Source organism: Lissotriton vulgaris, chromosome 2_2 (assembly GCF_964263255.1).
Source record: "Lissotriton vulgaris chromosome 2_2, aLisVul1.2, whole genome shotgun sequence".
Taxonomy (NCBI): domain Eukaryota; kingdom Metazoa; phylum Chordata; class Amphibia; order Caudata; family Salamandridae; genus Lissotriton; species Lissotriton vulgaris.
In genome coordinates, this window is record NC_141688.1 from 327878112 (window position 1) to 327892341 (window position 14230).

General features: G+C 52.7%; 1 protein-coding gene across 1 annotated transcript in view; it reads left to right on the forward strand.

Moving 5' to 3' along the window:
* LOC147729404 (uncharacterized) overlaps nt 1–14230 on the forward strand; it is a 164322-nt gene that overhangs the window by 111794 nt on the left and 38298 nt on the right. Inside the window, exon 2 of the mRNA XM_086959728.1 lies at nt 8187–8300. Within this exon, the coding sequence (XP_086815854.1) occupies nt 8187–8300 (114 nt within the window). The remainder of the gene's footprint in view (nt 1–8186; nt 8301–14230) is intronic.

The following is a 14230-nucleotide window of genomic DNA, read 5'->3' on the forward strand; positions in this document are numbered from 1 at the left end:
TGACTGGCTGGGCTCGTCGGGAGCATGGAAGGGGTTAAAAGAAGCATACTTTTCTGTATTTATCCACTATTAAAAATAAATGCAGACAGAAAACACATTATTTTCTGTCTGTATTGATCTGTAAAAATCTATAAAAACGAAAAAAAGGGAGCCTTAATTATTATTATTATAGAGTTTTATAAAGCGCATGGTTACGCGCCCCGGTGTGTCCCCACGCTGAGAGCGAAGTATGGAGTATTTTAGGGCTAGGTAGGTTTTTAGGGCTCTTCGGACTTGGCCTCAGAAGGTTCGAGGCGAAGTTCTGTTGGAAGCAGGTTCCAGTTCTTGGCTGCGAGGAGCCTGAAAGATCTGATGTGATTATGATGTTGGTTTCCAACAGCCTTTCCAATGTGGGAAGGTTGCTGGAAAGCGGCATTGGAGGCCCTTAGCAGGGCCTCCCTCCCCCGGCCCTCTTCTTATGGGCATGGGGGACACCTACGGTGCCCCCTGAAAATCCCTGCACCGGGTGCAGGCATTTTCACAACCTCTCATTTCTCAATGGGAGCTTGTGCTGCGGGCGGTTTCCGCCCGCCGCACAACCTCACATAGAGAAATGGAAGTATGCGACCACACCATGTGCGGTCGATTGATAATCAGGTGTTCGGAACTGCTGACCTACAATGGGGCGGTTCTCTCACCGAAAGGGTCAGTTGGAGGCAACTCTGACCAACATTGTAATGAAGGCCACAATCTCCAATTTGTTACAAAAATGTTGACTCCAATACCACATATTAGTCCTAGGGCCTCAAATATAATTTTTCTAAAATAAAGTAGATTCTCAAAAATAAAATAAATAATCAAAAATTTATTAATGTATTCTCATCATCACATAACCATCATTTCCAAGAACATGCCTGGTACAATTCTCTGGTAACACATAGAAATAGTTTCTAAAATGAATGTCAGTATTCCTTTCATTTTGATATCTGTAGTGCAGGAACAGGGCCACTTCTCGAGTGCCATAAGACCATATCTCCTCCATAATCTAGTCCTGTAACTAAGCACACAGGATCCCGTTACTATCATCACCCAGCCATTGTTAATCTACGTTTCTAATGAATTTGACGCGTGCATAAGCATACTATTAAATTGTGCACGTGTCTCATGGCAAAAGATAGGACAGGCGGAGCTTGTGAATAGCATTTGGTGGTACTTAAGTAGTTCTACTGTAGCCCTTCAAAGCATACTACAAAGTGCAGTTTGTGAACAGGCCTCATTGTCTCCAAATATGATTTTTTACTCAAATAATGTTCTGCTGCTGTGTGGCTGACCCTCCCACTTCCAAAGGAAATGTGTGATATTGGTTTATTTTTGGGGTAATAACGATTTGCAGAAGTCAGAATCGACTTCTAATTAATAATATATTCACATGCTAATTTCTGAGGCATTGAAGCCAGATGGTGAATTATTTCCGGATCTTCGTCAGTTACTGTATATAGCATTGTTTCAAACCGTGAAACTGTGGCCGGGGTCCAAGTGACGCCTTAGATGGTGGCACCCTTGGAAGAGCGCTCCCGGGGCCATCGGGGAGACGTGCCTCACGGCTGACGTCATCCGTGCCACTTGAATGCCAGCTGATCCGCTATAGACTCGACCCCTATATGGTATCTCCGTACCAAGAGAGATCCACCCGAAGCGCCCTCTTCGGCCCAGGTGCCCCTTAGAATGCCCAGGATTTGGGGAGCCCTTAAGTTCTGGGGTGTAATGTTATGTTATGTTAGGAAGATTTATAGAGCGCATGGCGACCCGAAAGCATGCTAGCGTTGATTGTACCACAGACTGTAGTCGCTCGCTCCATGGGGTTCGTTCAGAAACAGGAAGGGTTTGAGCTGTTTTCTGAAGGACAGTTTGTTATCGATTGACCGCAAGGTAGGAGTAGAGTGGTCCAAAGTTGTGCCACATTGTACCTGAAGGATCTTCCTCCCTTTCTAGCCCTCTTCATGGGCAGAACTATGGCTGAAGCTGTTAGTGTGGAGGTGCAGCAGTGTGACACAGCTGGGTAGGGCATGTATATTTGTCCTTGAATCTGTTTCCCATGGCCTGGCCCCCACACAGGTATCGGTTCAGCCCCATGCTTGATGCTTAAATGCACATTTTGCCCTTTTTGAACCCTGCTATAGCCCTCAGGTTAAAGGCGTGGCTTCCTTCGTGCCATGTGATTGGCCCGCTCATGGTGACATTTGTACAGGGCTGTGGAGTGGGACAGAAAAAAAGGGAGCTATTGAAACTTTTTGCCGTATTTTGCGGAGACTGAGTCCTGAACCCCTTATGTAGGGCCGGCCCTAGACATGGGCAGTGTGGGCAGCTGCCCAGGGCCTCGCACTCTGCCTCCCAGCATGGGGCCCGCACAATTGCAACACCCCACCAGTCCTCATGTACCTCTGCCTGTTAACCTGAAAGAAAGCTGTCTCTTTACAATTGGGCCCATGGGAGGGGGCCCTCTCCCTGGGCCTCTAAGGGATGGTGCGGGAAGGCCTCAGGGAGGGGGCCCTCTCCCTGGGCCTCTAAGGGGTGGTGTGGGAAGGCCTCGGGGAGGGGGTCCTCTCCCTGGGCCTCTAAGGGGTGGTGTGGGAAGGCCTCAGGGAGGGGGTCCTCTCCCTGGGCCTCTAAGGGATGGTGTGGGAAGGCCTCAGGGAGGGGGTCCTCTCCCTGGGCCTCCAAGGGATGGTGAGGAAAGGCCTCAGGGAGGAGGCCCTCTCCCTGGGCCTCAGGGATGGGGGTCCTCTCCCTGGGCCTCTAAGGGATGGTGTGGGAAGGCCTCAGGGAGGGGGCCCTCTCCCTGGGCCTCAGGGATGGGGGTCCTCTCCCTGGGCCTCTAAGGGATGGTGTGGGAAGGCCTCAGGGAGAGGGACGCCCATTCAGAAACTCCACAGGATGCCCATTGTCAGCATTTTGGCCCACACAGGTTTAACTCTCAGTCCCCAAGCAAACCTCACACCTTCAGTACGAAATGGGCTGTAAAAGAGGTGTTTGTAGGTTGCTGAGAGGAGGAGCTGCGGTCCAGGAGGAGTCTGCACAAAGCAGCTTCCCTGAGCCCAGAAGGTGACACTTATGTAAATTTCAGGGGCCTCGCATCTTCCCTTTTGACCAGGGCCCGAAAATCCTAGAACCGGCCCTGTGCTTATGACACTCTAGACTTGTGAGCACACATGTGTATCTAGTTCGAGGACCCCGGGCTTCATGGAGTGATCTCATGGAACAGGTACCGGCCAGGAACGCATAGCTGGACCCGATAGGGGCGCACGCGCACACTTCCCAAGGGCGTGGCCTCCAGGGAAAACACACACAGGCGATTGGCCACGTGGGTTAAATGGCCCAATCCAGGAAGATTGGACACAGTGACCTGGAGGTCAAAAGGAAGGATAGGGGGCCCTCGCCATGAATTGACCTCTCCGTCCTCTGCCCACCCACCCACACCAGATTGCGAGCATCACAGCCGCAGGTTGGGATCAGTTTGAGGGTCACGGAGACGGCACGCACACATGGCCAGGGAAATCCCAAAGCCTAGAAAGAAGAGCTGCCCAACCAGTGTCCTCAGGTGCCCCTCGACAGGGGCACGGGGGCAGATGACAGCAGACAATGACGGCCAGAGTAGGAGAGCTGCTCAGACAGTGTCCTCGGAAGCAGAGCTGCCCAACCAGTGTCCTCGAGATGCCCCCCGACAGGGGCACAGGGGGCAGATGACAGCAGACAATGACGGCCAGAGAAGAAAAGCTGCTCAGACAGTGTCCTCAAGATGCCCCACAACAGGGAGACGGGGCAGATTACAGCACGCAATGACGCCCAGAGTAGAAAAGCTGCTCAGACAGTGTCCGTGATATGCCCCCCGACAGGGGCACATGGGCAGATGACAGCAGACAATGACGGCCAGAGTAGAAGAGCTGCTCAGACAGTGTCCTTGGGATCCCCCACGACAGGGGCACTGGGAGCAGGCGATGGTCAGCGAGGGCAGACACTGCACTTGCAGTCCTGGATAGGCTGGACAGCCCCACCTAGGTCTTGGCAGCAAACAGTAGGCACCTGCAAAGGGAGAGTCGCGCAGGCTGTGCGGGAAGTGCTGCCAGTATTTCAATAGGGACCAACAAGACCAGAACTGCTGTAGTAAACGTGATAGGTGTGGCCGATGTGTTGAAGCTTTTGAAATCATGACCATTAGGTTGGGATGTTTCATGTCCAGGTGTTACATTGAATAAACTGCAGCCGCTGTGCACCAACTAAAGCTCATATTTTGAAACTGGCCGATTCTCATAGTTCTAATACTCCAGTGCATAATTCTTAGCGAACGCTTTGCCGGAAGGTTTCCGCCCTTTCAGCGCAGCTCGGGCTCCACCCTTTCAGCACATCCCAGGCTCCGCCCTTTCAGCACAGCCTGTACTCTGCCCTTTCAGCGTAGCTCGGGCTCTTTCCTTTCAGGACAGCCGAAGCTCCACCCTTCCAGCTCAGCCCAGGCTCCACTCTTTCAGGGCAGCCCAGGCTCCGCCCTTTCAGGGCAGCCCAGGCTCCACCCTTTAAAGGTATCCCAGGCTCCGCCCTTTCAGTGCAGCCCAGGCTCCGCCCTTTCAGGGCAGCCCAGGCTCCGCCCTTTCAGGGCAGCCCAGGTTCCGCCCTTTCAGTGCAGCCCAGGTTCCGCCCTTTCAGTGCAGCGCAGGCTCTGCTCTTTCTGTACAGCCCAGGCTCCGCCCTTTCAGGGCAGCCCAGGCTCAGGCCTTTCAGTGCATCCCAGGCTCCGCCCTTTCAGGACAGCCCAGGCTCCACCCTTTCAGCGCAGCCCAGGCTCTGCCCTTTCAGGGCAGCCCAGGCTCCGCCCTTTCAGCACAGCCCAGGCTCCGCCCTTTCAGGACAGCCCAGGCTCCGTCCTTTCAGGGCAGCCCAGGCTCCACCCTTTCAGCGCAGCCCAGGCTTCGCCCTTTCAGGGCAGCCCAGATTCCGCCCTTTCAGTGCAGCCCAGGTTCCGCCCTTTCAGTGCAGCACAAGCTCAGCCCTTTCAGGGCAGCCCAGCTCTGTCCTTTCAGGGCAGCCCAAGCTCCGCCCTTTCAGTGCAGCCCAGGCTCCACCCTTTCAGTGCAGCCCAGGCTCCGCCCTTTTAGGGCAGCCGAGGCTCTGCCCTTTCAGGGCAGCCCAGGCTCCGCCCTTTCAGTGCAGCCCAGGCTCTGCCCTTTCTGTGTAGCCCAGGCTCTGCCCTTTCTGTACAGCCCAGGCTCCGCCCTTTCAGGGCCGCCAGGCTCTGCCCTTTCAGTGCAGCTCAGGCTCCGCCCTTTCAGGGCAGCCCAGGCTCTGCCCTTTCAGTGCAGCACAGGCTCCGCCCTTTCTGTACAGCCCAGACTCCGCCCTTTCTGTACAGCCCAGACTCCGCCCTTTCAGTGAAGCCTAGGCTCCGCCCTTTCAGCGCAGCACAGGTTCCGCCCTTTCAATGAAGCCCAGGCTCCGCCCTTTCTGTACAGCCCAGGCTCCGCCCTTTCAGGGCCGCCAGGCTCTGCCCTTTCAGTGCAGCTCAGGCTCCGCCCTTTCAGGGCAGCCCAGGCTCTGCCCTTTCAGTGCAGCCCAGGCTCCGCCCTTTCAGTGCAGCCCAGGCTCCGCCCTTTCAGGGCAGCCCAGGCTCCGCCCTTTCAGGGCAGCCCAGGCTCCGTCCTTTCAGGGCAGCCCAGGCTCTGCCCTTTCAGTGCAGCCCAGGCTCCACCCTTTCAGTGCAGCCCAGGCTCCGCCCTTTTAGGGCAGCCGAGGCTCTGCCCTTTCAGGGCAGCCCAGGCTCCGCCCTTTCAGTGCAGCCCAGGCTCTGCCCTTTCTGTACAGCCCAGGCTCCGCCCTTTCAGGGCCGCCAGGCTCTGCCCTTTCAGTGCAGCCCAGGCTCCGCCCTTTCAGATCAGCCCAGGCTCCGCCCTTTCAGTGCAGCACAGGCTCCGCCCTTTCTGTACAGCCCAGACTCCGCCCTTTCAGTGCAGCCTAGGCTCTGCCCTTTCAGTGCAGCCCAGGCTCCGCCCTTTCAGTGCAGCCTAGGCTCCGCCCTTTCTGTACAGCCCAGACTCCGCCCTTTCAGTGCAGCCTAGGCTCCGCCCTTTCAGCGCAGCACAGGCTCCGCCCTTTCAATGAAGCCCAGGCTCCACCCTTTCAAAGCAGCCCAGGTTCTGCCCTATCAGTGCAGCCAAGGCTCTGCCCTATCAGTGCAGCCCAAACTCTGCCCTTTCAGTGCAGCCCAGGCTCCGCCCTTTCAGGGCAGCCCAGGCTCTGCCCTATCAGTGCAGCCCAGGCTCTGCCCTATCAGTGCAGCCCAGGCTCCGCCCTTTCAGCGCAGCCCAGGCTCCGCCCTATCAGTGCAGCCCAGGCTCCGCCCTTTCAGCGCAGCACAGGCTCCGCCCTTTCAGCGCAGCACAGGCTCCGCCCTTTCATTGCAGCACAGGCTCTGCCCTTTCTGTACAGCCCAGGCTCCGCCCTTTCAGTGCAGCCCAGGCTCCGCCCTTTCAGTGCAGCCCAGGCTCCACCCTTTCAGGGCAGCCCAGGCTCCGCCCTTTCAGCACAGCCCAGGCTCCGCCATTTCAGGGCAGCTCAGGCTCCGCCCTTCCAGTGGAGCTCGTGCTCCACCCGTTCAGCACATTCAAGAGCTTCCCTGTTACTGCCGCTCAAGCTCCGCCCTTTAAGTACAGGTCAGGCTCCGCCAGTTCAGTACAGCTCAAGCTCCGCACATTGATGCAATGCGTGTGGTTTCTGTTGCGGTAATTGTGTGCAGTGTTGCCAGGGGGCACAAGTAGGACATGTGCGTAGTCAAATGCCCCCTAACATGTGCGGAAGCCAGCTATGGTGTAGAACACTTGCTTGGTCTCCGGCTGTTCCTGCGCAGTGTGGGGAAAGGATAGGTAGTGTGGTACCAGGCTGATGATGGCATCCAAGACAGTTGTGGGGAACTTGGATTGGGCCGGCTGTGAGACTCCTCCGACTCTGGCAGTTGTTGGTTGGAAGGTACCAGAGGCCAACAGATGCAGCACAGCCAGCAGCTTTGTCTGAGGTGGGATGTTGGTTGTCCGCTGTGTTGGTACCGTCGGCCTATGGGCAATGGTGGTCAGGATGCGTGGGATGGTTGTCCTTTTGAGCCTGTAGTGGGCAATGACATTCTCTGGTGTTTGGTCTGTGAGATTGGTGCATTTCTTGAGGTCTGCTGTCTTTGTCTGCGCTGCCTCTGTGGTGTTCCGGGGGGGGAGGGAGCAGGCCTGGGGTGATGGCAGTGGGTTCTGTGGCCCTGTTGGTGCTCCAAGTGCATGATCAGTAGTTCCATGGCATCTGTTGTTCTTCAGGCATGGTTCTGGGCTGGGCTCCCTTTTCTGGTGCCGGCTGTCATCCGATTATACACCAGGTAAGAGCAGGTGTTTATTCCCTCCTGCTAACATGCCTTAGCACCTGTTTTAGGTTGTTATCGCCGATCTGGCTGGTCATTGAGAATGTTGTGGAGTGGTGTTGTCGTGGCTTTTTGCTCGGGGACGCCTACTCTGCATCTCATTAGCGATAGTTGCCGGGGTCATCTGTGGTGATGTTTTTTGTCACTGCTGTCGCAGGTAAACTGGTGAATTTGGCTGTTAGCACCAGCTAGTGAATGGGGTGATAGATTTATCGCCACTTTGGCTGCGATAAAGTGGGATAACTGGGCAATAAACCCATGAGAATATGCCCCTCTGTCTCACCCTCTCACCTTCTCTTGTTTCTGTTTCTCTGTCTCTATCTTCCTCTCACCTTCTTTTGTTTCTCTTCCTGCTCCATCTCTTGTTTTTGCTGCTTGTATCCCCCTCCTCTCTCTCTCCTCTCTCACTCTGTCTTGCTCCTCCTCTCTCTTCCTCTCTCTTCTCTCACTCTGTCTTGCTCCTCCTCTCTCTTCCTCTCTCTTCTCTCACTCTGCCTTGCTCCTCCTCTCTCTTCCTCTCTCTTCTCTCACTATGCCTTGCTCCTGCCCTCTCTCTCTCTCTCTCACTCTGTCTTGCTCCTCCTCTCTCTTCTCTCACTATGCCTTGCTCCTGCCCTCTCTCTCTCTCTCTCACTCTGTCTTGCTCCTCCTCTCTCTTCCTCTCTCTTCTCTTACTATGCCTTGCTCCTGCCCTCTCTCTCTCTCTGTCTCTCCACTGAGGTGGTACCAGTGCATTGAAGCTCTTGTGTCTCTTCTCTTTCAGGGGTCATTGACCGGTGCACGGCCGTGAAGTATCACTACACCTCCGCGTCGCTGCCACGTAACCTGCCCATCAACATCACCAAGACCATCCGCCAGGACGAGTGGCACGCCTTGCGTGAGTATGATGGGCACCCCCCCACTGAACTACCAGGCCAAGAGCACACGTGCCATTGAGGGCGCTGCCCCCCCTCCACTGCTTCCCTGCACAGCAAGAGTACATACACCAGCATCTGTGCCCCACTGAGCTGCCATGTCAAGAGTACAAGAGCCGTCAGGAGCACCACTCCCTCCCCACTTCCCTGGCACAGCATAAAAAAATACACCAGCACCATGGTCAGTGCCCCTCAGCACTGCCATATCAAGAGTACACGTGCCCTCAAGGGCATCGCCATCCACTTCCCTGACACAGCATGAGGACATACACCAGCATCTGTGCTCCTCTGAACAGCTATTTTAACAGTCCATGTGCCATGAAGGGCACTGCCCCCTTCCACTGCTTCCCTGGCACAGCATGAGTACATGCACCAGCACCAGCATCTGTGCCCCCTTGAACTGTCATGTAACAAGCATGTGCCATTAATTGTACGGCCCCTGCGTTCCTGGCAGAGCATGAGTACATACATCCGCACCAACGTCTGTGCCCCACTGTAGTACCATGTCAAGAGTACACATGCCATCAAGGGCACCCCCACCACTCCCTGGCACAGCATGAGTACATACACCAGAATCTGTGCCCATCCCCCTCTTAACTGCCATGTCACGAGTACACGTGCCATCAAGGGCACCATCCCCGCACCAATGAAACCTCATGAGTATACTTACCTTAAACTGGGGTATTTGAGGGATCCCCCATACATTCCTTTACACTGTGTTAGACATGAATGTTCCCTGCATGCTGTACCATCAAGTCCTCCTGCCCTGAGTGCTCAGCTGCTTGTCCCGGTGTCCTGGGTTTTGTCCCCAGCCTCGTGCTAATCTGATGTGTGTGCGAGGACCTTGGCCTGTTGGGTCCTGCCCTGTCCTGTGACCTTGTGGGCGGCTGTTAGATTTGACTGTCTCTGGTTGGCAGAGGTAGTTACTTCTGACCAAGCAAGGACCCACCTCCTCTAGTTAGGGTAGAAGGTTACCCCCTAAGTAGCAATGCCGAGCAATTAGACTTATCTTCGAAGAAAGGTATAACGCATTTATGACCATGTACAGTAATATCTTGACACTCTACAAATGGACACCACACCAGTTGTATGTGAAAATATAGCGTTCTTTATAGAATCTTTATCATGAGGCTAATAACAGTCAAAAATAATCCACAATAAGTTCAAAGAAAAAGGTGATTGTAAGTGCGTTGCAACAAGACTCAGTTCAGTTCGGTCTCGAGTGGGTGGTGCATCTCGGATACTCACAGTCGACAGTGGGGTGATGTGGAATCAGCTGGTAAAATGCTTACGATAGTACGAGTCGGTTCAGGGGAACCGCGATGAGAAGCTGCTGGACTGTAGACGTTGGTACAAGGTGTACTTGATGTTAGTCTCGAGGCGTACGAGCTGCACTGAAATACTGCTGGGCTGTAGATGTCGGTACGAGGCGTACGAACCACGCTGAAATACAGCTGGGCTGTAGATGTCCGTACGAGGTGTACGAGCCGTGCTGAAATACTGCTGGGCTGTAGAGGTGCAATGCGATGCTTACAGGAGGCACGGTTCATAGGGTGTGAGCCGCGACAAAGTCAGCAGGGCTCATCAGATGCGATAGAATGCATACAGAAAGTACAGTTTGTAGGGTGTGAGCCTCGACGAAGTCAGCAGGGCTCGTCAGATGCAATGCAATGCGTACAGGAGGTACGGTTCGTAGGTTGTGAGCAGCGACAAAGTTAGCAGGGCTTGTCAGATGCGATGCAATGTGTACACGAGGTACGGTTCGTAGGGTGTGAGCCGCGACAAAGTCAGCAGGGCTTGTCAGGTGATATGCAATGCGTACAGGAGGTACGGTTCGTAGGGTGTGAGCCGCGACAAAGTCAGCAGGGCTCGTCAGATGCGATGCAATGCGTACAGGAGGTACGGTTCGTAGGGTGTGAGCCGCGACGAAGTCAGCAGGGCTCGTCAGATGTGATGCAATGTGTACAGGAGGTACGGTTCGTAGGATGTGAGCCACGACAAAGATAGCAGGGCTCGTCAGATGCGATGCAATGCGTACATGAGGTACGGTTCGTAGGGTGTGAGCCGCGATGTAGTCAGCCGGGCTCGTCAGGTGAGATGCGAGGCATACAGGAGGTACTGTATGAAAGATGTGAGCCGCGACGAGGTCAGCAGGGCTCTTCTTAGTCCAAAGCATTCTAAAAACTACAGCCAAAAAGGCTCCTAGTTATAGGGCAAAAGGGGTCTCTGAAGTTGTTTGAGCCGCAGGGGGTTCCCCAGGACCCAGGTCCTTGTTGTGGGTGTCTCCTGCCAGATGATCCCTCTTTCCTTTGAAGGAGGGAGGCAGGGTCGTCAGACGCTCAGCGGGAAGTGGGGCCGGCACTGTGGAAGGTAGGACGCTCAACAGAAACTACTCCACCCCTCCCATCTAAATGCAGCCAGCTAACACCAGGCTCCGGAGACGGCCCAGACCCTGTCACTTTTCCCAGACATCTGACTACACATCTTCAGCAGCACACAGCAAGGTTTGGGTAAGAAAATAGACACTTTCTAAAAGTGCTAATTCCAAGCTCAGAGTCTAAAAATCATTCCCCTAAAAGAATGCATTACGAACTCCTGAGTTCAGGGACACTCGTCTGAAATCTCTACCATTTTCCCTGGGTCAAATGCGAATATAAGATGTCACATTTATCAAAAGGAGCACTTGCACTGTGGCCCTGATCAGCAGTCGCACAGTGCTCAGAGCATCTTGTCCAGCACAAAAATAGGTCATACACGTAGGAGGCCTAATGAAAATGGAAAGGGAGACCCACGCCAAGGATGGCAGGTCTAACATGGGCACAAAGTGTGCCTCCTTGAACTGACAGTCAGATACTGTCCCTGTAATATATTTGCCACATAGAACAGAGGTGTAGTTCCATTAGTATGTTACTTTGAGTAAAGGCCAGACGTGCAGCGGACTGAGGTAGAGGTTCTGCAGAGGATGTCTGACCATTCATTCTGGGTCAAGGGACGCTTCGGCTCCACCTCCCACCACATTTGTACAGGGAATTTGGTGGGAGCCGTGGGTGTGTTTAAGAAATTATAGATATTGGACAGTATTTTCGCATCTTTCGACCGGGTGATAATCCATTTCTTGAAGTCAGTCATTGCCCTCCTAGCATGTGGGCTCACCTGGGATCGGGTCATCCAATGTTTGATGAATGAATGAATAAATGAAAGTTATTCTATAGCCTGCAGCGACTCCAAAAGTGTCCCAGCACTAAACAGCAGAGGCAGTGTTAGAAATCAGGACCTGTTTGCAGTGTGCCCCTGGATACTGGTTTTCTGACCCTGAGAGTGCCCTGGGCTCTGTCGGGCAGGTCCAGGGCCAGTGCTATGCTGAAAACACAAATGAAAACACACACATGTAATATGGTTTGCTATATATTAGGGTACACTTACAATTGGCATGACCTTCCCTATAGGTCTCTAGTACATAATAGTGCCAGGGCATTAAAACTACCTTTAAGTCCCTAGTATATAATAGGTCATGGCAGTTGAGTGGCCACCCGCCCTTTCTGCACTGGCATGTGAGCACTGTTGTGGCTGAGGTCATTTTAAATGCAGCCCAGTGTTACGGCACTGCTCTTAAAAGTAAATTCACTGCAAACTCAATTTTGGCAGTATAGGCACTTGAAAGGTGATAATCTACAATAATGTGGCATATTAGGTACCCCTAGGGTCTGTCTTAGGTGTCACAGTTGTGGGGGATCACGTAATTATAAGGAGGGTCCTTATAAGAGATGTTTTATATGCCCCGGAGCTAGAGAAATGACAAATTTCACTTTCCTCATTGAAGTAAAGTGCCTCCCAAAATCAAATTTGTCCATAGGAGCGCTGTAGAGTGTAGATCTACATGATTGTGGCATATTCTGAACCCCCAAGGTCTCCTCTAGGTGTCCCAGGGGTGGGGGGTTCTGTAACTGTAAGAGGTTTTAAATGCCCTGATGATGGAGAAATTGCACCATGCAGTTTCCCCATTGTAGATGCCCGACCCTACAGGATAACAAGGCAAAAGATTATGAACGAATAAATATTGCTAGGGATTGAATTAAATTATCATTCACGGACTTGGGAGAATGTTATTGATAAATCTGACAGTATGCCATTAGTGATTTGATCCTGAAATATATTAAAAAGAAGTTATAAGACTTTCTTGTCTGTGAGCCAAAATTCTGCTTTCCTGTAGTGTCCCTGATTGGTCAGAGTTATCAGGATTAGCCAGGCTGCTTTGATGAAGTGATAAGTGGCTCACGCACGGAGAGGTTATCTGGAGGAGAGGGCTCTGCTACACCGGAATTCCAGAGCATGAGGGAGGGGTCGTAAAGCACGAAGCTTCAAAGAAGGAGTAGGACAGGCAGCGAATGCCGGGTCCATCTACCCCATCCCCTCTGACCCAGGCCGACGGGAGCCTTAAGGAAGGAATCTGCAGATGTCAGAGGGTGGAGAGCTATGGAAATGAGCCATGCTGAGAGTTGGTTTCGTTCGCTCTACATGCTCTGCTGAGATTTCAGCCATGTCAAATTTTGGAGGAATAGTGCTTTCTGGGAGAAGATTATGCCACACTTTGGAGAAAGTGGGCGTGCTCTGGGGTGTTGCCTTGCACCTCATTGGACAGGAGTGCTCTTCTGTTTGACCCGAGAGAACAATGAATACATATGTGAAAGGTGCAGAGCCTCTCAGATCTGCTCCTAACAGCTAAGAGAAGAAGGAGGATGGCCAAGCTGGAAACTTGGCTGCATTATCTGGAACTACAGCCCTGTGGAGGTGCCTTGCTTCAAAAGGATTAAAGAGTTGACTCCCTGAAAGCCTCAGGTTAATAGAGCTCACATGGACCATCATCACCAAGAGTCCATTGCCTGGAGTGGACCAAGTAGGCTTTTAAAGGTTTTGTCCAGATGCATTGTGGTAATTGTAGTCCCAACCTTTCAAGGACCATCTTGGAGCTTCCAGACCCTTGGATTGTGTTTTGGACACTTTGGACCCTCAAGAAGGAACTTCAAGAAGAAGTCCCAGAAGTTTGGAGTGGATAAAGCTCCACAAGGCGACTGACTCAACCGCAAGAGCCAAGCTCGCTATCTTTAGTCACGACCCAGCCCGGATCCAGGTTTGTCTCGCTAAAGAGCTCCGGAGGCCCGACTTCCAGATTTTGACCAGAAACTCCCTGAAATTCAAGCTGGCAAACCCTCACCGAACCAGGACTAGTGAAGAGCGCCGAGGGACCCGAGCGTAAAAAAAATCCAGAAAAGTTTTGAAGTCTGAAGGTAATATTTTGGCTGAGGCCTACCATTCAGTGTATCTGCGCAGACCTCCAATGCGGTTAGCCGGAAAGTTTAACTTTGTCATGGTCAAACGTGACCAGATGTTCCAGAGCGGCACTCTACATTTCAAAGCACTAGAAAGAGTTTAATCTTTAAAAATTCATATCTCTGTGTCCCTACAGTGGATTATTATTTTTTTTGGTGTCATTTGGAAGATGCAAATAGTTCCTATTTTTATAAATTGTAGTTGGATTTTTATTGAGTGTGCGGTCTTAATTGTTAACTGATTTGGTGTTTTTAAATTCTTTACATACCTGTCTCCTAAGTTAAGTCTACCTGCCCGCAGTCAAGATATGTAGGGTTGAGCTTGGGAATAATTTACTGAGACCTCTTCTGAGCCCTAGACTGTGTTAGTGACCTCCAGTGGTAGATGCATATTTACCACAACTAATAACCCACTTTCCAACCATCAGATACAGAGAAACAGAACCCAGCCGGTAGCCCCAATACCCTATCTACTAATGAGGTATGCTTGCAGGCTTTTTTAAAGCCAGCTTCCTCCATCTGTAACCTCAGATGTCTAGGCAGCAGGTTCCATAGGCCCGTGGGGC